Below are 24,396 nucleotides of genomic sequence, written 5' to 3'. Positions count from 1 at the left end.
ATTCCAGGATCAGGTGACATGTTCACATGTCCTGTGAGACCCCACCCTTAATAGCTTCCACTTAATATGTTTACACCAGTCATACAAGATATAAACTTATATCTTATTCTCCTAACTCCAGACAGAGAAATGATACATGCATAGAAATAGGAGGAATATAGTCAGTAGATTATAACCCTTGTTATGATGCCTTACACGAGACCTTTTGCATAAAGCACATTCCAGTTACATCATATTTTCCCTCATAAGTATATTTCCATCAAACATTATGGAACGCAACTTCACAGCTCTTGTCCCAGGGCAGGCTCCTGGCAGTGTCTCCATGTTAAGATAGAGGGAAACGCCAACCTGATTGCATCAAAAAACTACAGCCAGTTTGTCTGGCAAGCCCTGTTTCCCATGAAGCCATGCTGCTCGGCATTGATTATACTACCTTACAAAGCTTTACAGATTCCATCCCCTATCACCCTTGACATGCTCTTTCCTGGACTGGGGTCCGGCTAACCGGCCTAAAGCTATCTGTGCATCTTGTGTATCTTTCTAAAACATTGGCACAACATTGGCTTTTTTCCAGTCCTCTGAAACTTCCACAGTGCGCCAGGATTTGTTAAAAATAGCTCAGAGAGTTCCTCAGCCAACTCCTTTAGTACTCTTGGGTGCAAGTTGTCTGGTTGTGCACAATTTGAAGAGATTGTGTTTTTTCACTGACTTATTCACTTTTCAGCAGAGGGTTTCTAGTGCAAGTCTCGATGGCCACTGCCTGCAGAATTACAGCAGGGCCAGTGTCACTGCCGTCAGACACAGAGGTGACAGCCCCAGCCCTGCAGATGACAGCGTGGCGGGAGGTCCCGCTGCCAGTTAGCTAAGCAGAGGCATTTCACACCCCCAAGGGGAACAAGAGTGTTAATTTCTTTTCAGCCTTTCAGTCTTTAAAGACACATTTTGCTTTAGAAAACACTGGAGTCCCTATAGACTCCCAGCACATGTGGAGATTCTGCTGGGATTTGCTGACAATTTATAACCATCCCCATCGTAGCAAGCCTGGCAGACATGCCCGTTCCTGGCCTGTGTTCAGAGCCGTCCGACTGAGAGGACTGTTCTGGGGGAGCTAGGGGGGACTTGGAGCCATTATTCACGGCTGTCTTACTGAGCAGAGGGACGGAGCCCGCTGAAAGGGGCTTGTGTGTCCCCGGGGAGCAGGAGTCACTGAAACAGGTTTGGCTTGCACGGCACAGGGAAGTGTCTATAGCGTTTAGGAAGAACATTTGTTTCAAAATGCAGCCCATATAAGCAAGTTAATACTCTGACAACTTCAAACAGCTACCAGCCTCCCTCCTGGGCTCAGAGTGTGTGTGTGTGTGTGTCTGTGTCTGTGTGTGCATGTGCATAGGTGTGTGTGTTCACATACAGTGTGTGCTGTTTTCAGAGTGGTGGCCGTGTGAGTCTGTATCAGCAAAAAGAATGAGGCATCCTTGTGGCACCTTAGAGACTAATAAATTTATATGGGCATAAGCTTTCATGGGCTAAAACCCACTTCATCGGCTGCATGCAGTGGAAAATACAGTAGGAACATATATATACACAGAGAACATGAAAAAATGGGTGTTGCCATACCAAATATAACCAGAGTGATCAGTTAAGGTGAGCTATTATCAGCAGGAGAAAAAAAAATATTTGTAGTGATAATCAGGATGGCCCATTTCCAACAGTTGACAAGAAGGTGTGAGTAACAGTAGGGGGGGAGATAAGCACGGGAAAATAGTTTTTACTTTGTGTAATGACCCATCCACTCCCAGTCTTTATTCCAGCCTAATTTAATGGTGTCAATTTAATTCCAATTCAGCAGTTTCTCATTGGAGTCAGTTTTTGAAGTTTTTTTGTTGTAATATTGCGACTTTTAGGCCTGTAATCGAGTGACTAGGGAGGTTGAAGTGTTCTCCGACTGGTTATAATTCTTGACGTCTGATTTGTGTCCATTTATTCTTTTACGTACAGACTGTCTGATTTGGCCAATGTACATGGCACAGGGGCATTGCTGGCACATGATGGCATATGTCACATTGGTAGATGTGCAGGTGAACATCCATGTGTGCATGTGTGTGCACTTGTACTGTGTGTGTGTTTGTGCATGGTGTGTGTGTGTGTGTTCTGTGTGTTGTGTGTGCACATGCTGTGTGTGCTGTGGATGTGTGTGTGTGTGCATGTGCTCTCTTGAGAGTGCGGGTGAAAACGCTGTGCGTGAGCATGCTGTGTGTGCTGTGCATGTCTCTGTGTGTGTGCATGCTGTCTTGTATGTGCAGGTGAACACGCTGTGTGTGCTGTGCGTGTGTGTGTGATTGTGTGGGGTGTGTATGCTGTGGTGTGTGTGTGAGAGCATATGTGTCACACCCTATATCTCAGGGGAGCACCCAGCACCCACATATTTATCCTTGTAATATGATTTTGTGGTATCCAATGCAAAGTTTGTTATGTCGGGTGTCTTCGGAAGGCTCATGATGCACTGAGCATTGTTGTTATAGTAATATTATAGGTTGTAATTTCATGTATATAGTTATGAGGCTGAAAATGTGTCCTCATGGCTTAAAACAGGCCCAGGCAAAACTCGCCAAGAGCAGAGGAGCAGTTCACACCTCATCAGGGCATGGATGGGACAAACCCAGCCCAGCCTCAGAGGAACAAAGGACACTGGCTAAGGAGCAACAAATTCTCAAGTGTTGTCAACCAACTTGTATTCTCAAGTAAGTCACCCCCTTCCCTTGCTCAATTTGGGACTGAGATGAGGTAATGCTCACCTGACTCTGAAGGGCGGGGGGTGGCAAAGCAATGGGGGAAGAAAGAACATGATAAAAGAGAGAGACGTTTGCCACGTTCTTCCTCTCTCTTCCACCTCCATCTACAGACACCACCACCAAGCGACTGAAGTGGTGATGAAAGGGGAGAACCTGGCTGAAGGGCAACCAGCCGGCCTGTGGTGAGATGCATCTAAGTTTGTAAGGACACTGAAAGTGTTAAGAGCAGCATAGAATGTGTTTTGCTTTTATTTCATTTGATTAAATCCAACTTGTTGTGCTTTGACTTATAATCACTTAAAATCTTTTGTAGTTAATAAATGTGTTTGTTTATTCTACCTGAAGCAGTGTGTTTGGTTTGAACCGTGTCAGAGACTCCCCTTGGAATAACAAGCCTGGTACATATCAGTTTCTTTGTTAGATTGACAAACGTATATAATCTTGCAGTGTCTTGCAGGCATAACTGAACAATGCAAGACGGAGATTCCTAGGGTTGTGGCTGGGACCGGAGACATTGGCTAGTGACATTCAGTTGCACAATCCAAAGAAAGCAGCAAAGAGTCCTGTGGCACCTTATAGACTAACAGACATATTGGAGCATGAGCTTTCGTGGGTGAATCCCCACTTCATCGGATGCAACACCCACGAAAGCTCCTGCTCCAATACGTCTGTTAGTCTATAAGGTGCCACAGGACTCTTTGCTGCTTTTACAGATCCAGACTAACACGGCTCCCCTCTGATACTATCCAAAGAGCAGTTTATATGCCAGAGGCTGTGCGTGAGCAGCCCAGGAGTGGGGGTTCTCACAGCCGAGCAGGGTCAGGCTGGCTCCCAGAGTCAAGGATTGGAGTGACCTATTAGATCACCAGTCCAGACAACACCAGAGGGGAATGTCACAGGATGCACATGCATATGTGTGTGTGCACATGCTGTACGTGTGTGTGCATGAGTGTGTGTATCTGTGTGGTGTTGGGTGTGCAGGTGCAAAGGCTGTGTGTGTGCTGTGTATGTGTGTGTGTTTGTGTATTGTGTATGCACATGCATATGTTTCTTTGTGTGTGTGTATGCTGTACGTGACTGTGTGTGCTGTACATGTGTGTGTGTGTGTGTGTGTGGCTGTGCTGTACATGTGTGTGTGGGTGGGTGTGCTGTACGTGTGTGTGTGCGCTGTATGTGTGTGTGTGTACAGGGAGAATATGGTGGAAGCTCCATGTTGGTCACCTCCCCAGAGCGGGAACATCTCTCAGGGCTGGCGGGAGACGAGCCCCAGGACAATCACAGTCACAACAGCCCCTTCATGCCTCACAGTCCCTGACGCAGTGATGTGCCCAGGTCCTCGTCCTGCCTCTGAAAATGGCTGGCGCGGGGTGACTCAGAGACGCCCCCCACCGCCCTAGTGACACGCCGTCCTGGCGGGGGTGGAGCCCGCGGCTCTCCAAGGGGCAGGGTGGGCGGGACAGGACACGTATTTACTGACCCCACCTCATGGGGTGCCCCTGGGGCCTGCTAGGAAGAAGTGGCTCAGCCGTAGGCGCACCGCTCGCACGGGGCCCAGCGGCTGTGCAAGGGCAGCACCGCAGCCTCTGCCCTCTCCCCACCAGCAGAGAGAGGGCCAGACACGCCGCTGAGAAAATGGCTGCAAATTGGGGGATTAGCCTATTTGCATAAAATCTCCAGCTCTCGGGCACTTCAGCCTGCGGGTCTGGGCTGCGGGCGGTTTGGGGGCGGAGCGCTTGGGGCTGGCTTTCAATAACAGGGAAAACAAACCAAAGCGAGAATCGCCAGGACAGGCCCATGGTTCCCCTCCCGGCTGGGGCCGAGGATGTGGGATGTCTGTGAGTAGCCAGTGTTGGGGGCTGGATTTCACAGGGGACAGAGTGAAAGGGATGCGGGTACCTGTTACACTGCCAGGCGGAGACAGGGCCGGGCTAGCCTGGAGGAGAGGGCATGAGTGGCTGAAGGCTGCTGGGGCCAGGGAGCTGACTGCAGACAGGCACAGGCAAGACTCCTTCACACAAGAGGCCAGGGGTGATGAGGTGACTCATAGCTCTGGGCCCTGAGAACCATCACAGAGAGCAGCCATAGAACTACCCTGGCTCACAGTCAGCCGGCTGACTAGCCATTCTTTGCACGCACAACGCCATCACACACTCTATTAATCGCTTGCAGGTCTCCGGAGCTGTTCTGCTCAAGTCGGATGTGTCCCTCAGCAGATCATGTCACCCGTCAGCAACGGCAGCCTCAGACCTCCTGCGTTCCTCCTGGTCGGCATACCGGGGCTTGAATCCACGCAGCACTGGGTCGGGATCCCTCTGTGCTCCATGTATATCGTGGCCTTGCTGGGGAACAGCATTGTTCTGTTTGTTATAAGGACAGACCCCAGCCTGCATGAGCCCATGTACTTCTTCCTGGCCATGCTGACCGTCACCGACCTGGTCCTGTCCACATCCACCCTGCCCAAAATGCTGAGTGTCTTCTGGCTGGGTGAAAGGGAGATCGAGTTCCACGCCTGCTTCGCCCAGATGTTCTTCGTCCATGCTTCCTCGCTGGTGGAGTCAGGCATCCTGGTGGCCATGGCGTTAGACCGCTATGTGGCCATCTGCAACCCCCTCCGGCATGCCGCCATCTTGAAAATCAGTATGGTGGCCAAGATAGCGCTGCTGGTCTTAGTCAGAGGCCTCGTTGTGATAGCCCCCTTGCCCTTGCTCCTCATGAAGCTTCCTTTCTGCCAGGCTTACATCATCCCCCACTCCTACTGTGAGCACATGGCCGTGGTGAAGCTGGCCTGTGCAGACACCACGGTCAATGCAGCATATGGCCTGGTTGTGGCCCTGCTGGTGGGAGGGCTGGATTGCATGTCCATCGCTCTGTCCTACGTGATGATCCTCCGGGCCGTCTTCGTCCTCCCTTCCACCCAAGCCCGACTCAAGGCTCTCAGCACCTGCACATCCCACGTCTGTGTCATCCTCGTGTTCTATGTCCCTGGGCTCTTCTCCTTCCTGGCGCACCGCTTTGGCCAGAGTGTTCCCCTCCCCATCCACATCCTGCTGGCCAACCTCTACCTCCTGGTACCTCCCATGCTGAACCCCATTGTGTACGGGATGAAAACCAAGCAGATCCGCTATCGGGTGACCAAAGTCTTTCATGTGAGGGGTCCCTGAGTGCCGGAGGGAGGTCGCTTCACGCTCATTTCTCCAGCTGCCATACACCGCTTTTATTTTTTAAATGTACCACGATTATTAATAATAAAACAATCACTGAGTAGCACTGAGTAGCACTGCGACTCCACATGGAGCCTTAGGGACATAGGGGATGCTGGGCTCACAGCAGCCAATCTAACAAAAATAGAAGACAGTGAACCAGTGTGCCCGGAACTGTACTAACACCTGATCACAGATAGTCCCTGCTCTGACAAGTGCCATTCATAGAATCAGAGAAACATAGAAGATTAGGGTTGGAATTGACCTCAGTTGATCATCTAGTCCAATCCCCTGCTCAAAGCAGGACCAACCCCAACTAAATCATCCCAGCAAAGGCTTTGTCAAGCCAGGCCTTAAAAACCTCTAAGGATGGAGAACCCAGCACCTCCCTACATAACCCATTCAAGTGCTTCACCATCCTCCTAGTGAAATAGTGTTTCCTAATATCCAACCTAGACCTCCCCCACTTCAACTTGAGACCATTGCTCCTTGTTCTGTCATCTGCCACCACTGAAAACAGCAGAGCTCCATCCTCTTTCGAACTCCGCTTCAGGTAGTTGAAGGCTGCTATCAAATCCCCCCTCACTCGTCTCTTCTGCAAACTAAATAAGCCCAGTTCCCTCAGTCTCTCCTCGTAAGTCATGTGCCCCAGACCCCTGATCATTTTTGTTGCCCTCAGCTGGACTCTTTCCAATTTGTCCACATCCCTTCTGTAGTGGGGGGACCTACACTGGACGCAATACTCCATGGGTGGCCTCACCATTGCTGAATAGAGGTGAATAATCACTTCCCTTGATCTGCTGGCAATCCACCTACTGATACAGCCCAATATGTCATCACCTTCAACACTCCTGGAGCTGGAACCAGCAGATATTGTCCTAAATAGCCCCAGAACTAAATGAACTTCATTGGACAGTTTTCCACTGAGACAACATACAAAGACAAAAGCTTTAATTTTAATGTATACATGAGCAGACGAATGAAGGCTGACAACCTTCTCAGTTGCAATGTGGTTGCCATGACAGGTCTAATGAGAAAGGTGGGAGAATTTGGTGGAATGCTTTGTGATATTGGAATTTTTAAAGGAGATCCTAGAGAAATCGTCTTATGAGACAGCACCAAACCATATACACCCCAAAGAATTCCTCTCCCGTTACTTCATAAAATAGAGATTGAGTTAAAGAGACTGGAATTAGAAGGGCATAATTAAGAAAATCTCTGAGCCAGCTGCATGGTGCACACCAATGGTACCTGTTGTGAAGAAAAATGGGAAAACACCCATCTGTGTGGATCTTAAAAGACTTAATGAACCCGTAGTGAGAGAAAAGTGTATCCTCCCAAAACTAGAAGACTTCATCTCTAATGTTGCAGGAGCTACTGTATTCTCTAAGCTAGATGCCGCAAGTGGTTTCTAGCCAATTTCTTTAGCCGAAGAGAGTGCTAAACTGACTACATTAATTATGCCACTTGGGAGGTTTTTCTCTAAAAGATTAGTTTTTGGGATTACCTGCGCTCCTGACATTTTCCAAAGAAAGGTGGCAGAGCTGCTAAAGAACATCAATGAGGTTGTTGTTTTTATGGACGATATTTTAGTCTGTGGGTCATCGATGGAAGAACATGACAAAAAGCTATTAAGGAAGTTCTGAGCTTAATCAGGGAGTCTAGATTCAAGCGAAAGAAAAAAAGTGGGTTTTGGCCTATACCAAACTGATTTTTTGGGACAGATAATAAACAAAGATGGAATTAACCTTAGCCCTGAGAAAGTAAAAGCAATTGTAGAGTTGAATGCACCAACAAGAGTGCCCGCAAGGAGATGCATACTAGGGATGGTACACTATCTTGGCCGATACCTAAACAGTGGCAAAACCACTCAATGACCCATTAAGGTCCAATGCATCCTGGCTAGAGGGGCCAACTTAAGAGACTGCCTCCAAAGGGTAAAAGAAATGATCCAGTTTCAAAGTTCTCACAGTCTAGTCTCTAGTTTTTAGTCTCTCACCAATCTCACAGTGGTCAGTGCTGAGGTCAATAGCTGTGGACTTGGTGGTGTATTGTTGCAGCTACATGGACTTGAGTGGAAAACCAGTTGCATTCTGCTCTCGTACACTCACAGGAGCAGAAGGATGACGTGTAGATTGAAAAGGGGTGCCTGGCAAGCATTTGGGCATATGAGAACTTCTACAGACCCTACGCCTCTTGTAACCCTCATCAATGGGAAAGACCTGGATCAAGCACCACGGAGGTGCCAACGTCTTTTGATTAGGCCAATGTGATTTAATGCAATTGCTGAATATGTTTCTGGTAAAAATCTGGTAATAGCAGACATGTCCCAGAGTCCAGCATCGTACTCAAACACCTGTGGGCGAGAGGACGTTGTAAAGGCGTACATGGCTGTTGTAGAAGCTTACAGACCAATATCAGGTAGGACACTACACAGCTGCTAGCAAAAGGTAAACAACTTCAGCCGCGCCGTTGTTACATTCAGGCAGGATGGCCCAAGTATCTAAAGAACACTAGGGCTATGGAAGGAGACCACTTTGCTGTACATGGGCAGTTAAGTGAATCCAGCGGATTTCCAGGTAAGGTAATCACATTGTCATCCCAAACGCTTTGAGAGGACAACGTCTAGACTTCATTCCTGAAGGACATCGTGGATTAACTAAATGCCGAGTGGGCCAATCAGTCAATGACTCAGTGAGAACATCAATAAAGCAGCTTCATGCTGTCATGGATCCACAGGTCTGGTGCACTTGAACAGCTCCGGAACAGCTCCTGGGAGGAGCCCTTCAGTGTGGCAGCCCCCTCAGGGTCACAGTCTCTCACTGGAGTCACCACCTCCTGGGATTGAACCTCAGAGCCTTCAGCCCCCCACTTCACACTGTGAGCTCCCCTCAGCCAGTCCTCCTGGGTTGGACACCTGAGAGACTTGACCACCCAGAGGAAGCAATGCACCCCCAGTTTCAGCATCTGCAGTGACTTTCAGCCAGCACTGTGAACAGCAGTCGGGTTTATTCGATGTCGGGAACACAGTGTAGAAAGTCCTTGGGGGAAGCATAGAGAACAGAAAGTTACAGCATCGTCCATCTTGGTCATCCCAGAGTCCTCTGACCCATCTTCTGTCCCAATACAGGAGAGTCTGCTGCCCCTAGCAGCTCACACTTAATAATCCCGCACCTGGCCCCTCCTCAGTCCTTTGTTCTCCATCTGATTAAGCATGATTGGCCTCCTGTGAAGCGGAGGGGAGGGGCATCCATGGTCGTTAGATATCAAATGACCGGACAATCGGAGTGGACCTTGTCTTCTCAGACTCATGGAAATGGGGCCTAGGACTCAGACAGCCAGGTGTTCATCACACCTGTATCGCTGCAGAGTGTAAACCTTTTCCCACCGCCGAGTTAACGATGTAGCCTGGAGGGGAAACTGAAGCATGCACCGTGGTCCTACAAAAGTATTACAGAAAATGCCCAGTCTGTCACACATGTGAACACAGCAGAACTAACAACCCAAAGCCTTGAATAACAGCATGTCTACTAGACAGACCCTGAAATAGGCTAGCAGCAGATTGCTGCGAATTCAGAGGACGCCATTATCTAGTTGCAGTAGATTATTTTTCTAGATATACATTGAAATCGCATATTTGAACGATACAACGTTGCAGTGTGCTCAAAAAATCAAAGAGCACATTCACCCAGGTTGGTACTGCAGCACAACTATTGGTGGACAATGGACCACAATTCACTGCAGCTGAAGTTAAGTCTTTCCAAACAACATATGATTTTGAACACATCACTAGCAGCCTGCATGACCCACAAGCAACTGTAGAGGCAGAGAGAGCTGTACAGAGGGCCAAGGAAATACTGAAGCAGGAAGATCCATTCCTTGCTCTTCTGAGCTACAGATCAACACTCTTAGTAGTGATCAGCAGGGCCGGCTTTAGGCCGATTCCCCCGATTCCCCCAAATCGGGCCCCATGCCTAAGAGGGCCCCGCACCCAGCCAGAGCGCGGCAAGCCCCGTGGCCCCTGCAACCCTGGCCGGAGCGCGGCAAGCCCCGCAGCCCCGCTACCCCAGCCGGAGTACCAGCCCGAGCACCAGCCCGAGCGCCAGCAAGCCCCGCAGCTCCGCTCTCCCAGCTGGAGCTCTGGCCGGAGCACTGCAGCCCCCCGGCCCCGCTCCCCCAGCTGGAGAGCTGCAAGCCCCCGGCCCCGCTCCCCTGGCCGGAGCGCAGCAACCCAGAGTACCGCCGAAGACTCGGAGCGCCGCCCAGTGAGTACAAGCTCCACGAATCGGGCCCTGCACTTGCTAAAGCCGGCCTTGGTGATCACCTATCGCCCATCTCAGCTCCTGATGCAAAGGCAGCTCAGGATAGTTGCAACCTTGGAAAAGAATTGAGCCTCAAAGCGGTTGGATCTCAGAAGAGTGGTCAGATCAGATCAACAGGTAAAAAGAGCTTATGGACACTTCTCTTACCGATGCCACTCAGAGAATTGCCTGATGGGAACCTGGTGACTGTGTTTGTGCCAAATTGGATGGAGGAACATTATGTAAAACTCCAGCTCCTGTAAAGAAAAAGAACACGTCTTTCTCCCCGTCTGGGTTTATTTGGCGAGGCCTCCACCCCTCTCGCTCCTTCCTGGCAGGGTCACCGGGGCAGCGTGGGAAGAAAATTCTAACCACAGGGTACTTGCCAGATAGCTGGAGACTCCCAAGAAATAACACCGACACATGCAATGTCTTTAACACAGTAATTACATCAAACAGCAGGTGAATGGAACAGAACAGGGCAAAACACTATTCTCAGGGCCACTGGTGCCAACACTGATGATACCCGTGAATTTCCCCAGTCACATGACCTGATACAGCAAAAGGTATGCACTAGCACAAAGCGGGTATCGACCTGCACGGTGGCCGTGTGCGGTCTCTGCACGAGTGGGAATAACAACGTGAGGGGCGCGGGGCGGGGTGGGATTGGCCCGGGGACGGGGGTTAGCTAAGGGTTGGGCTCAGAGAAGCCAATGGCTCCTTCTCGTCCCATGAGGCTGCCCTCCTGCGACGGGGGGCACTGGAGCATTCACCAGCATCTTCTGGCCTCTCTTCTCGCTGAGCACATGTTGAGCAAGGAACCAGGTTACACAAAACTCCCATTGCCCCCCATGGTGCAGGGTCACCCCTTTGCGAAGTCCGGTGGCCCAAATCCTTACTGCAGCAGCAACCGGGGCCAGCGCTTCAGCGGGCGGAGCTCCATTGACCTCAGCGCCCACTCAGGGCTAGGCCACCGGTGGCCCTGTGGCCAGTGACACCCGCTGAGCGTCTGGCCCTCTGCTTTTAACTGGACACTAACGCTGATGAGCAGAGTCCTGCTGGCCAAGTGGAGTCACTCCTGATTTACACCAGCATGTGTGAGAGCAGGAGCAGGCCCGAAGTCCCAGCTTTGTTAAAGGTATTTAGGAACTGCTGTGCTCATCAGCGCAAGGCCTAATGGATTGAGGAGCCCATGAGATTTAGGCACTTGGAGCCTCAATCCCATTCACTGTCCCTGTGATTTTGGCTCCTAGATCTGCTAGGCATTGCAACACTGAGCTCAGCAACACCTCCCCCCACCCCTCCCTTTGCTGCATATTCCTGTTTTCTGGTCAGACAAGGAGCTTAAAAGCTCATCATCACCAGCCACCAGCAGGGGGCAGCAGCAGCTGGGCCAAGAGGAGACCCAGCTGTTTCCAAAGAGCAGGAGCAGCCAAAGAAGTCAGCCCCACCCCCATGTCCGCTCTTGCTAGCACCCCCCACCTCTGCCCCCCCCGCCCCCCCGTCACAACATCCCCCGCTGCTCTGGGCACAGGGACCTGGCTTGTTACGCGTCTGCACAGGACCATGCACATCCGTGGCATTCAGTGAGGCTGGGGAAGCCACCTCTACCTTCCCCACGGGACACGGGACTGTGTGTCGGGGGAGTGTCCCCCCCACCCAAACAGATTAAAGCCAGCTGGAATTGAGGGGATGGGGGCACTGCAGGGGCCAGGCTGTAGGCTGGTATCACAGCTTATGGCCCACCTGGGTGCTGTCTCATCACATGGTCCTGTCGTGTCTGGAGCAGGGGGGGACTGTGACATCCCTTCTGCACGGGAGGGCCGCGGGTGTCTCATGGAGGAGATGGATCGGGTTCATTCATCGCCCCGTCTAGCAGCCATGAGCCTCATTCTGGTTCTGTCACCTCGTGGTCTTGGGATTCGAACGTGAGGGCTCTATAAGCCAGGCACAGCATAACAAAGTGGCACAACCGAGTGGCCTGAGCACAGAGGTGCCAGGGCTACAAACCGCCAGGCCCAGAGGTGCCGGGGTGCTGAACTGCCAGGCCCGGAGGGGCCGGGGTGCTGAACTGCCAGGCCCGGAGGTGCCGGGCTCTGACCTGCCAGGCCCAGAGGGGCCGGGCTCTGACCTGCCAGGCCCAGAGGGGCCGGGCGCTGAACTGCCAGGCCCGGAGGGGCCGGGGCGCTGAACTGCCAGGCCCGGAGGGGCCGGGGTGCTGAACTGCCAGGCCCGGAGGGGCCGGGGTGCTGAACTGCTAGGCCCGGAGGTGCCAGGCTCTGACCTGCCAGGCCCAGAGGTGCCGCGCGGTGAACTGCCAGGCCCGGAGGGGCCGGGGCGCTGAACTGCCAGGCCCGGAGGTGCCGGGGTGCTGAACTGCCAGGCCCGGAGGGGCCGGGGTGCTGAACTGCCAGGCCCGGAGGTGCCGGGCTCTGACCTGCCAGGCCCTGAGGGGCCGGGGTGCTGAACTGCCAGGCCCAGAGGGGCTGGGGTGCTGAACTGCCAGGCCTGGAGGTGCCGGGCTCTGACCTGCCAGGCCCGGAGGGGCCGGGGTGCTGAACTGCCAGGCCTGGAGGTGCCGGGCTCTGACCTGCCAGGCCCGGAGGGGACGGGCGCTGAACTGCCAGGCCCGGAGGTGCCGGGCTCTGACCTGCCAGGCCCAGAGGTGCCGGCCGCTGAACTGCCAGGCCCGGAGGTGCCGGGCTCTGACCTGCCAGGCCCAGAGGTGCCGGGCGCTGAACTGCCAGGCCCGGAGGGGCCGGGGCGCTGAACTGCCAGGCCCGGAGGTGCCGGGTGCTGAACTGCCAGGCCCGGAGGTGCCGGGGCGCTGACCTGCCAGGCCCAGAGGTGCCGGGCGCTGAACTGCCAGGCCCGGAGGTGCCGGGCTCTGACCTGCCAGGCCCAGAGGTGCCGGGCGCTGAACTGCCAAGCCCGGAGGTGCCGGGTGCTGAACTGCCAGGCCTGGAGGTGCCGGGGCTCTGAACTGCCAGGCCCAGAGGTGCCGGGCGCTGAACTGCCAGGCCCGGAGGTGCCGGGGCTCTGAACTGCCAGGCCCGGAGGTGCCGGGCTCTGACCTGCCAGGCCCAGAGGTGCCGGGTGCTGAACTGCCAGGCCCAGACGTGCCGGGGCACTGAACTGCCAGGCCCGGAGGGGCCGGGGCGCTGACCTGCCAGGCCCGGAGGGGCCGGGGCGCTGACCTGCCAGGCCCAGAGGTGCCGGGCGCTGAACCGCCAGGCCCGGAGGGGCCGGGGAGCTGAACCGCCAGTCCCGGAGGGGCCGGGGCGCTGAACCGCCAGTCCCGGAGGGGCCGGGGAGCTGAACCGCCAGTCCCGGAGGGGCCGGGGCGCTGAACCGCCAGTCCCGGAGGGGCCGGGGCGCTGAACCGCCAGTCCCGGAGGTGCCGGGTGCTGAACTGCCAGACCTGGAGGTGCCGGGCGCTGAACTGTCAGGTTCAAAGAGTGCCGGGTCTAGGAACTCCGCGGCAGGGTCTCTGGTGGCGAGCGGGCAGGGCGGGTGTAACTTGCTCCCCGGGGCGTCAGTGTTGGGAGGTAGGTGAGTGGGGTGGGGCAGGGGAAGCAGCGCCTATGGGGGTGTGGATAGACCGAGGCCCCGTCAGCGTGTAACTGTCCTCGTTCTGCACACCTGCACAGCTGCTGTGAGTTGCACTATTCATCCCCCCGCCACTCACACCTGCTGGCACCCTGCGTGTCACTTCCACTGCTGTGTAACCCCTGGGGGAGCCGCCTGATGCTGGCTCTGGGTGCTGCACCAGCTTCTGTGCAGGATGCGTTCTGCCCCTCCTGCCTCAGTTTCCCCCTCTGTAATAGAGAATGTCACTGCGCCTTCCCTTGGCAGGGATGAGGGAGGTGCATGGTTTAACTGGCTGCGTTCACGTGCGATGGTGAGGGCTGAACATGCTAGGAAAGGGTCAGTCACCCCGCTGATGCAGTGTGAGTGCAGGGGGCTGGCCGGGGGCTGATTTAGCCCCATGCAGCAGCCTCATGGATGGCCAGAGTGGAGAGCTCTCAGGCCACGTGCCCCTTTCGTAGGTATCCAAGCTCTGCATGGGGGCCGTGCTCTAGACGGATGGCACCTTTCCCAGGGTAAAGCAGGGCACAGAGCCTGCCCAGGAGCACCCGCCCTTGAGGAATGCCTCTCTCTGGCATGCATTGGCTGGGCCGTGCCCCAGGTGTGTGCAGCCTGGTTCTCTGAGCCTGGGCCCTGCAGCGCCTTACGCTCCCTTCAGGAAGCCCAGCCTGACTTTAGAGTCAGGTACATGTGGTATATCTTGACTTTAGTAAGGCTTTTGAAACTGTCTCGCATGAGCGTCTCATAAACAAACTAGGGAAATACAACCTACATGGAACTACTATAAGGTGAGTGCACAACTGATTGGAAAACCATTCCCAGAGCGTCGTTATCAGTGGTTCACAGTCATGCTGGAAGGGCATAATGAGTGAGGTCCCGCAAGGATCGGTTCTGGGTCCGGTTCTGGTCAATATATTCATCAATGATGTAAATAATGGCATACAAAGTACACTTATAAAGTTTGCGGATGATACCAAGTTGGGAGGGGTAGCAAGAGCTTTGGAGGATAGGAATAAAATTCAAAATGAGCTGGACAAACTGGAGAAATGGTCTGAAATAAATAGGATGAAATTTGGACAAATGCCAAATACTCCACTTAGGAAGGAACAATCAGTTGCACACATACAGAATAGGAAATGACTGCCTAGGAAGGAGCATTGCGGAAAGGGATCTGGGGTCATAGTGGATCACAAACTAAATATGAGTCAACAATGTAACATTATTGCAAAAAAAGGGAACTTCGTTCTGGGATGTATTAGCAGGAGTGTTGTAAGCAAGACACGAGAAGTCATTCTTCCGCTCTACTCAGCACTGATTAGGCCTCAGTTGGAGTATTGTGTCCAGTTCTGGGCACCACATTTCAGGAGAGATGTGGGCAAATTGGAGAAAGTCCAGAGAAGAGCAACAAAAATAATTAAAGATCTAGAAAACATGACCTATGAGAGAAGATTGAAAGAATTGGGTTTGTTCAGTCTGGAGAAGAGAAGACTGAGGTGGGACATGGTAATAGTCTTCAAGTACGTAAAAGGTGTTTATAAAGAGGACGGTGATAAATTGTTCACTGAGGATAGGACAAGAAGCAATAGAATTAAATTGCAGCCAGGGAGGTTTAGGTTGGACATTAGGAAAAAGTTCTTAACTGTCAGGGTGGTTAAGCACTGGAATAAATTGCCTAGGGAGGTTGTGGAATCGCTTTCACTAGAATTTTTAAAGAAGAGGTTAGACAAACAACTCTTAGGAATGGTCTGTTTAGTCCTGCCTCCTTCCCTGGGGCTGGACTAGATGACCCTATAGAGGTCCCCTCTGGTCCTACACTTCTATGGTTCTATAATATAAATCAATAATTGATGCCCAGTCAAATTAGCTGATAATTATCTGCCCCAGTAGTAACGAGTTCCCTAGCTTATAGTCTCTGCCCCTCTGCCCACCCTGAGCCAGGAGATAGGCTTTGCAGCCTGGAGAGAAGGGTGGCAATCCCATGCCCAGGTGAGCTCGAAGGCCCAGGAGATTCTAACCCCATAGTGGTGTTTGCATGTCCCTGTGCCCAGGTGTAGCTCTGTTAGTGCTCCTTGGGGTTCAGTGCAGGGGACATGTAATGGGACCTTTAGGCAGTGACTCTGTTTGCAAGTGTGCACTGACTTTTGTGGAGGGTGTTCCATGCAGGGGGTGGCGTGGGGCCGTGGCTGAAACCCAGGCAGGCCACTGTGCCTGGCCCCGGGGTGGAAGTGCCCACAGTCACTCTGCTTTCACTGTTCTGGGAGGAAACGGAGGGCTTAACTCTCCACAGCTGTGGAGCTAGCAACTTTTACAAGCACTAAATTCATCTGACATCCCTGAAGTTTGCAAGGGCTGTGCACACCCCTGAAGCTGTGGTGGGGTGGGGGGAAGGGGGCAAGGGACAGGGGTGTGTGGTGGTGCTGATCCTTACAGCCTGCTGCTCTATCCCAGGGGAATAGGAGCACAGTGGAGCATTTGGTAGAACACAGGATGGGTATGCTCAGGGGTGTCATTCTTTGGTGGTGCTGCTCATGTGATGAATTGCAGAGCCATGTGGTTACCTGCCCAGCCCTACACATGCCAATCCGTTTCTGCCAGGGCTCCCTCCAGATCCCCAAACCTCTGAGCAGCGGCCAACCACCACCACCCTCTAAAACATGATCTGCCAGAGGAAGGGTTCCTTCCTTCCACCAAATGTAGAACTTCCTCTCCACATTATACTGCCCCAAGCTCAGAATGGGCAACATTCAGACCTGGGCTGGTGTCAGTTTTAAGCTTTGACGTCTCCTGGCCCATCGGGGTAAAAGCTGGCACACTGTAGGATTAGAGGGCGGCGGAGGGAGGCCGGCAGGGCCGTCCTTAGGATTTATGGGACCCTGTGCAGTATTATTAACCTGGTGCCCCTACACCCGACGGCAGCCCGGGCTGGCATGTGTATGTTAGATAAGGGGGGGTCTGTTGAAGGATTTATTTTAAAAAACTGTATGTCTGAAGATCCAAGCATTCAAGGCTAAAGATGAATCCTCAGATCGTGCATCTAAAAATCTATGCAAAGATTTTTTAGAGATGTGATTTTATAATCTTCAGCAACACACTCATGAAATATTTTTAAAGCAAATTTTAAACGAAGGTCCTGTCGACTAACGTGTTCTGAGTAAATATCACAGTCATGCACCACTGGTTTTGTCAGGACAGCCAGAAACCAACAGTCGATCCCTGGGGGTTGGCAAATGCCTGTTCAATGGCTTCATTACCACTCAAATGGCTCTTTAACAGTTTCAGTGTTGAGCTAATAGGTCTGGAAGGCTGGAGGCTTTTTCCCATTGAGGTACTAGATCCCTCAGGAGGAAGACTCACCAGGCTATAGCAGTGATGGGAGGCTGCAGGAAGGGTCAGAACAGGGATAGGAAGAGGCCGGAAGGTGGACGCTAAGACCCAGGTGTGCCTCAAATTTTCGGGTGCCCTAGACAGCCTGGTATGCTGTGTATGCCTAAGAGGGGTCCGGGGGGCCTGGGTTTCCAGGGGGAGCAGCTCTGTGGGCAGAGCTCTTCATCATGGTGTTGTGTGTCCTGATCCTCAGGGCTGTGCTGAGACGCTCTTCCAAGGACATCTGCCACAAGGCTTTTGGCACCTGTGGAGCCCACATCTATATCTTCACCGGCTTCTACAGCTGGCCTTCTCCTTCTTCTCCCACCGCTTCGGCCCTAACGTCCCCCACCATGTCCGCATCCTCCTGGTCAACCTGTACCTCCTGGTGCCACCCACGCTGAACCCCAGTGTGTACGGTGTGAAGACCAAGGAGATCTGGGTGCGAGTGCTCAACCTGCTCTGCCAGAAGCAAAGCATCCCTGAAGTTGGTGCTTGAGCCATTGTCCTAGCAGGGGATGCTCCACAGGAACTGGGATTCTGGACTTTTCCCCATAGTTCTCTCTGCTGCTCCATCCTTGTGGTGGCTCCTCCCAGAGCCTTTGAGTTCCCCACTACTCCCCCGTCTCTCCTTGGTTCCCTCTTTAATCCTGTATCCAGCTGACTCTAGCCACAAAATTTCATGGTGCGGACTTGCTGCTTTATGCAACTCCGTTGCAACAAATGGCAGCTACTAAAGTTAGATTAAACAGCAGGCATTTTTTAAATCAGTTGGGCAGTTTTAAATCAGCAGCACCAGCAAACTTTCAGCCAAGAGTTTTAAAAGAGCTGGCTAAGGAGCTCACTGGACTGCTGGTTTTCATGAACTCTTGGAACATTGGGGAAGTTCCGGAAGACTGGAAGACGGCTAATGTGCCAATGTTCAAAAAGGGTAAACAGGATGACATTATAGGCCTGTCAGCTTGACATTGATCCTGGACAAGATAATGGAACAGCTGATACGGGACTCGATTAATAAAGAATTAAAGAAGGACAGTGTAAATAGTGCAAGTTAACATGGGTTTATGGACAATAGAGACAGTCAAACTAACTTCATCTCTTTTTTTTTATGGGATTACAAGTTTGGTTGATAAAACATATGTGATATTGAGGCAATATAGTTAGACTTCTGTAAGGCATTGACTTGGTACCGCATGACATTCTGATTAAAAAACTAGAACAATATAAAATTAACATGGCCCACAAAAAACAGGCTAACTGATAGGTCTCAAAATGTAACTGTAAACTGGGCATCATCCTAGGACACTGGATTGTTTCTAGTGGAGTCCCACAGGGATCACTTTTGGGCCCGAACTCATTTAAATTTTATCTCAATGCCCTGGAAGAAAACATAAAATCGTCATGGATTGAGTTAGCAGGGGGAGTGGTAAATATTGACCAGGATGGGTCACTGATAACAGAGAGATCTGGATCACTCTGTGAGCTGGGCACAAGCAAACAATATGCTTTTTAATACAGCTAAATGTAGATGTCTATGTAACCCAGGCCTATTGGGCTCTGCCCCCTGTAGTGGCACCAAGACCACTTGGAGAGGAATGAGTCAGCCATGTGGCTTTTACCTCACACAGTAGAGGCTCATGCACTAAACTCCAGAGGTCCCAGGTTCAATCCTACCCCCAACCACTGGGGCCTGTTGGTGGGGACCCTATCCCTGAAGCAGGGACCCTGCAAAAGATTTGGGGGTCATGGTGGATAATCAGCCAAACAGGAGCTCCCAGTGCGACACTATGGCCAAAAGGGCTAATGCCATCCTGGGATTATCAACGGAGGAATCTCGAGTAGAAGCAGAGAGGTCATTTAACTCTCTATTTGGCCTTAGTGCGACTGCTGCTGGAATCCGGTGTCCAGCTCTGGTGCCCAGAGTTCAAGAAGGATATTGATATTCTGGCCTCCTCTGTACTGGCAATACCTCCCAAATTAATGTCATTTGCAAATTTTATTAGTACACTTCCACTTTTTGTGCCAAGGTCTATAATTGTAATAGTAAATAAAATTGATCCCAAGACCAATTCCTGCAGAACTCTGCTAGTAACCTCCCTCCAGCCTAACAGTTCACTTTTCAGTATGACCCGTTGTAGTCTCCTCTTTAACCAGATCCTTACCCGCCTTTTGAGTCTCATATTAATCCCGATCTTCTCCAATTTAACTAATAATTTCCCATATGGAACTGTATCAAACGCCTTACTGAAATCCAGGTAGATTAGATCTACTGCATTTCCTTTGTTTAAAAAATCAGCTGTCTTCTCAAAGAAAGAGAGAAGGCCCGTCTGACACAATCTACCTTTTGTGCCATATAATCATAGAATCGTAGGACTGGAAAGGACCTCGAGAGGTCGTCTAGTCCAGTCCCCTGAACTCATGGCAGGACTAAGTATTATCTAGACCATCTCTGACAGGTGTTTGTTCAATTTACTCTTAAAAATCTCCAATGATGGAGATTCCACAACCTCCCCGGTGAATTTATATCAGTGCTTAACCACCCTGACACAAAGTTTTTCCTAATCTTGCTTCGATTGAAGCCCGTTTCTTCTTGTCCTATTCTCAGAGGTTAAGAAGAACATTTTTTCTCCCTCCTCCTTGTAACAACCTTTTATGTACTTGCAAACTGTTATCATGTTCCTTCTCTGTCTTCTCTTCTCTGGACGAAACAAACCCAATTCTTTCAATCTTCCCTCAAAGGTCATGTTTTCTAGACCTTTTGTCATTTTTGTTGCTCTTCTCTGGACTTTCTCCAATTTCTCCACATCTTTCCTGAAATGTAGTGCCCAGAACTGGACACAATACTCCAGTTGAGGCCTAATCAGTGTGGAGTAAAGTGGAAGAATTCCTTCTCATATCTTCCTTACAACACTCCTGCTAATACAGCCCAGCATGATGTTATATTTTCTCCTAATTACTGTTTATTTCTATGTCCTGAACTTCTTTCTCTTTCAAAATTTGTTCCAAGACCTTGCATACAGTGGAGGTCAAACTAACAGCCTTGTAGTTTCCTGGATTCTTTTTCCCCCCTTCCTTAGAAATAGGTATTATATTTTCAATTCTCCACTCATAGGGTTCTACCCCCGAGTTTATAGATTTGTTACAAATCCTTGCAACTCCAGGTGTCAGTTCCTTTAATATTCTTGGATGGGGATTATGCAGGCACCCAGTTTAGTCCCATTAAGCTGTATGAGTTTTACTTCCGCCTTAGATGTGGTAATTTCTAACTTAATATCCTCGTTCCCATTAGCCGCCCTGCCACTGTACCTCAGCTCCTCATTACCCCCATTAAAATCCGAGGCAAAGTATTAATTTAGGTGTTGGGCCAGGCCTAGATTATCTTTAATCTCCACCGCCCCCCCTCAGTGTTCAACTGTCCCACTTCTTCATTCCTTTCTATTTATACAGCTATCAAACAAAGGTTTGGGTTTAATTTCCTTTAATCCTTTAATTCTGCTTGGCATTTGGCAGCTCTCACTTTCCCCCTGCACTTTCTGACCTCCAGGTGGTGGTTTTCTTTGCTGATCTGGCCCATCTTCCTTTCCTTGTAGGCTTTCTCCTCTCTCTTACTCACGGGTTTGAGATGCTTGCTGGTCCAGCTCGGGCTGCAGCCCTCCCCTCTGAATGTTTCCCCCTTGCTTGGGATGCAGGCTTTGCCTTAAGGCTTTGAGCCTTGGGATGTCAGTGTTCTGTCTGAAGTGTGAATGGTTCCCAGCAGTCACACTTGGCAGAGCTAAGTGCTTTCACTTTGTCCCCCACCCAAACTAGCACTGCCTCATAGTGGTACGGCTCCGGTGTACCAATCCTCACCGTGAGTCCTGGCGGCAGGTGGCCCTTCTTCTCAGGAGGCAGTGGGCACTACCGGGTACAGCATCGGGCTGGGACTCAGGCTCTCTGCCTAGCCCTTCCACGGAATTGCTGGGCGACCTTGGGCAAGTCACACCCCGCTCCATGCCTCGGTTTCCCCATCTGTACAATAGGGATTATGATAGGCGCGTAGAGATCTTCTGATGAGCGTGCTGTGTGAGAGCTTTGTATTATGACTCACTACAGCTTGCAAACCTATAGCTCACCTGCTGAGTCCTGCACCGTTCTCCTCAGCCGTGCCCCCACATGCTCTGTGCCCTCTTGCCTCCAGCAATGTCTCTGGCTGATATTAATGTGGTGAGAGCATGTTCTAAGCCCCCGAGTTGTGCCCCCCCTAGTCCTGCCCACCAGCGTGTTCCCTCACTTCAGCGAGTGCCCCGTCCCTGTCACATCCCCAGCTGGAGCACCGGCTGCCAGGCCTGCTGTGAGGCAGGGGGAGAGCTCGGTGTTGGGGTTTGTTCAGCGAACTCGCTCCAAGCTCCGGCGCATGCAGGAGGGGCAGCCCTGCCTGACGTCTCAGAGGAGGAGAGCTGTGGAGTGAACGCGCCAGGCACGGCCGCAGCTCCCTCGGTGACCTGGAGAGAACCTGCAGCTCGGAGCACCCATGGGACATAGACATAACCTCCCTGGTCAGTGCCGCGGGGAGAGACAGGCCTGTGTGTGTGTGGTGGTCAGAGAGGCCAGCCTGGGATTGGAGAGTACGTCTACACAGGGAGAAAAGCTGCACGACCGTGGCTGGCCTGGGTCACCTGACCCGAGGTTTTTATTCCTGTGTAGATGTAGCCTTCATGTGGCGTGGGCACAGGAGAGATAACCAGCAACCCCCTTATCTCATCAGCTCCACATTCCATTCAATTAGTCCTCCAATGTCCTTCCTGTGCAGAGGGCCGGGACAGACCTATGCACCTTATACAGGCCTCATGCCGGCCTCTCCTTGCCCGGGCTGGGTTCCTGAGGCCCTCGCCCCACTCCTGTGGCCCAGACCGCGGCCTGTCCCCCCGCTGCTCACACAAGCGCAAGCCGAGTGCCTGGCCAACACCAGGAGGCTGCTGGATCCTGCCAGCTGGAAATAGCCCCCGGCACCGGGACTCCTGGGTGTGGTCCAGCACTACATCCCCTGGGTGGGGGGCGTGAGGATGAGGACGTGACTGGGGGAAGGGGGACAGCCTGGGGACCCTGGGCCCAGGGAAGCACAAAGCTGGTGTTAAAGCCTCCGGTTCCTTCAGCCTGCAGCGCCTGGCTGGAAGGGAGACTCGGGACCTGTTTCTCTGCTGGGTTGAATTCCTCCCTGGGGTAAACTCACTCCTGACACTGGGCTTTATGCCAGATAAACCAGCAAGTTAAAGAAGTATGGGCTGGATGAATGGACTATAAGGTGGATAGAAAACTGGCTAGATGGTCGGGCTCAATGGGTAGTGATCAACGGCTCCATGTCTAGTTGGCAGCCAGTATCAAGCCGAATGCCCCAGGGGCCAGTCCTGGGGCCATTTTTTTTCAACATCTTTATTAATGATCTGGGTGATGGGATGGGTTGCATCCTTAGCAAGTTCACATATGACACTAAGCTGGGGGGAGAGGTAGATACGCTGGAGGGTAGGGAGAGGGTCCAGAGTGACCGAGACAAATTGGAGGATTGGGCCAAAAGAAATCTGATGAGGTTCAACAAGGACAAGTGCAGAGTCCTGCACTTAGGGCGGAAGAATCCCTTGTACCGCTCCAGACTGGCTAAGCAGAAGTTCTGCAGAAAAGGACCTGGGGATCACAGTGGACGAGAACTGGATATGAGTCAGCAATGGGCCCTTGTTGCTAAAAAGACTAACGGCATATTGGCCTTCAACTACCTCAATGGGAGGTACAAAGAGGATGGAGCTCGGCTGTTCTCAGTGGTGGCAGATGACAGAACAAGGAGCAATGGTCTCAAGTTGCAGTGGGGGAGGTTTAGGTTGGATATTAGGAAAAACTTTTTCACTAGGAGGGTGGTGAAGCACTGGAATGGGTTCCCTGGGAAGATGGTGGAACCTCCATCCTTAGAGGTTTTTAAGGCCCGGCTTGACAAAGCCCTGGCTGGGATGATTTAGTTGGTGTTGGTCCTGCTTTGAGCAGGGGGCAGGGCCACCCAGAGGGTGGGGGAGTGGGGGAAGTGGGGCAATTTGCCCCAGGCCCCGGGCCCCGCAGAGGCCCCTACGAGGCTATAGTAGTCTATAATATTGCAACTTTTTTTTCATGGAAGGAGCCCCTGAAATTGCTTTGGCCCAGGCCCCCTGAATCCTCTAGGCAGTCCTGGCAGGGGGTTGGGCTAGATGACCTCCTGAGGTCTCTTCCAACCCTAATCTATGATTCTATGTCTTGGCTCATCCAGGTGCGATTGCTTTGCCTCAGCAGAATGCACAGCAGGGTTTCCCCGCTTCTTGAGCCCGGTCTCAGATTGTTCCCAGCCCTATCGAGCGCTCCGCCTTCCCGTGCACACAGGAGTCCGGCATAAGGAGCGGTAAGGGGCTGAGCTGCTGTCTAATCCACTGGCTGGCCGTACTCCGGGACGGGCTGCTCTTGGGCACAGGGACCGCAACGGAGCCCTGACTTGACTGGTGCCTTTGGCGCTACTGCATTATAAGTGACTGATCTCACCCACCCACACAAGGAGTACGGGGCTTACGCTCCCAGCACACCAAAGTACCAGGGCCATGTTCCCATCTCAGCTAAGCTGGTGTGGTGTCAGTCCAGAACAGCTGCCCTGATGCTGGATTTACACCACTGCACCAGAGATCAGAATTCCACCCCATGTCAGTAGGGGCTTGCTCCTGTTCCCACTGGCTTCAGCTCCTCCGCAGGTGTAATTCCACCCAAGTCATCCCAGGCCAACGAAGAATTTGGCTCGGGGACTTTTTCCACAATGGAGCAGAGTCCGACTGTCCTTTCTCCACCCAGGGATGTACTGGTACAAAGAGCAGGCCGGGCTCCGGCGAGGAGGAGAGTCAGAGATAGGCAGTGCACCCCGGGAGCATTCGGAGGGGTCTGCCCCAGGCAGCTCGCACCCGGGCTAATTCCAGTCTGAAGGGGTGTTTAAGATGGTGCCACTAATGCACCGGTCCGAGGGCCCTGTTCCAAAGAGCAGAGAGGCTAGCGAAGGGAGAAGCAGCAGAGGGAGGGAAGGAAGGAAAGAAAACCAGACGGGGAGATTGACCTGCACAGATAAGAGAGTCCTTGCTTATCTGCCAGCGCACTGCTGGGTGTGGGCAGGGGGCTGGCTTA

General features: G+C 52.3%; 1 protein-coding gene and 1 long non-coding RNA gene across 3 annotated transcripts; one reads left to right on the top strand and one right to left on the bottom strand.

Moving 5' to 3' along the window:
• Positions 1-5,005: 5,005 nt before the first annotated feature.
• LOC123374579 (olfactory receptor 52L1-like) lies at positions 5,006-5,950 on the top strand. The gene has a single exon (XM_045024667.1). The coding sequence runs from the start codon at positions 5,006-5,008 to the stop codon at positions 5,948-5,950; it is 945 nt and encodes a 314-aa protein (XP_044880602.1).
• A 2,911-nt stretch (positions 5,951-8,861) lies between these two features.
• On the bottom strand, positions 8,862-12,206 carry LOC123374648. 2 transcript variants are annotated; one of them, XR_006581149.1, is made up of 3 exons: positions 12,037-12,206; positions 10,459-10,547; positions 8,862-9,429 (listed from the first exon to the last, which is right to left on the bottom strand). It is a non-coding gene; the product is annotated as an uncharacterized LOC123374648 (long non-coding RNA). The 2 variants fall into 2 exon arrangements; XR_006581150.1 differs by having other exon boundaries at positions 8,862-9,030.
• Between the last annotated feature and the right edge of the window lie 12,190 nt (positions 12,207-24,396).

The sequence above is a fragment of the Mauremys mutica genome, chromosome 1 (genome assembly GCF_020497125.1).
Source record: "Mauremys mutica isolate MM-2020 ecotype Southern chromosome 1, ASM2049712v1, whole genome shotgun sequence".
Classification (NCBI taxonomy): Eukaryota; Metazoa; Chordata; order Testudines; family Geoemydidae; genus Mauremys; species Mauremys mutica.
Note: the sequence above shows the minus strand (reverse complement) of the source record. Positions and strands in the feature narration are given on the sequence as shown.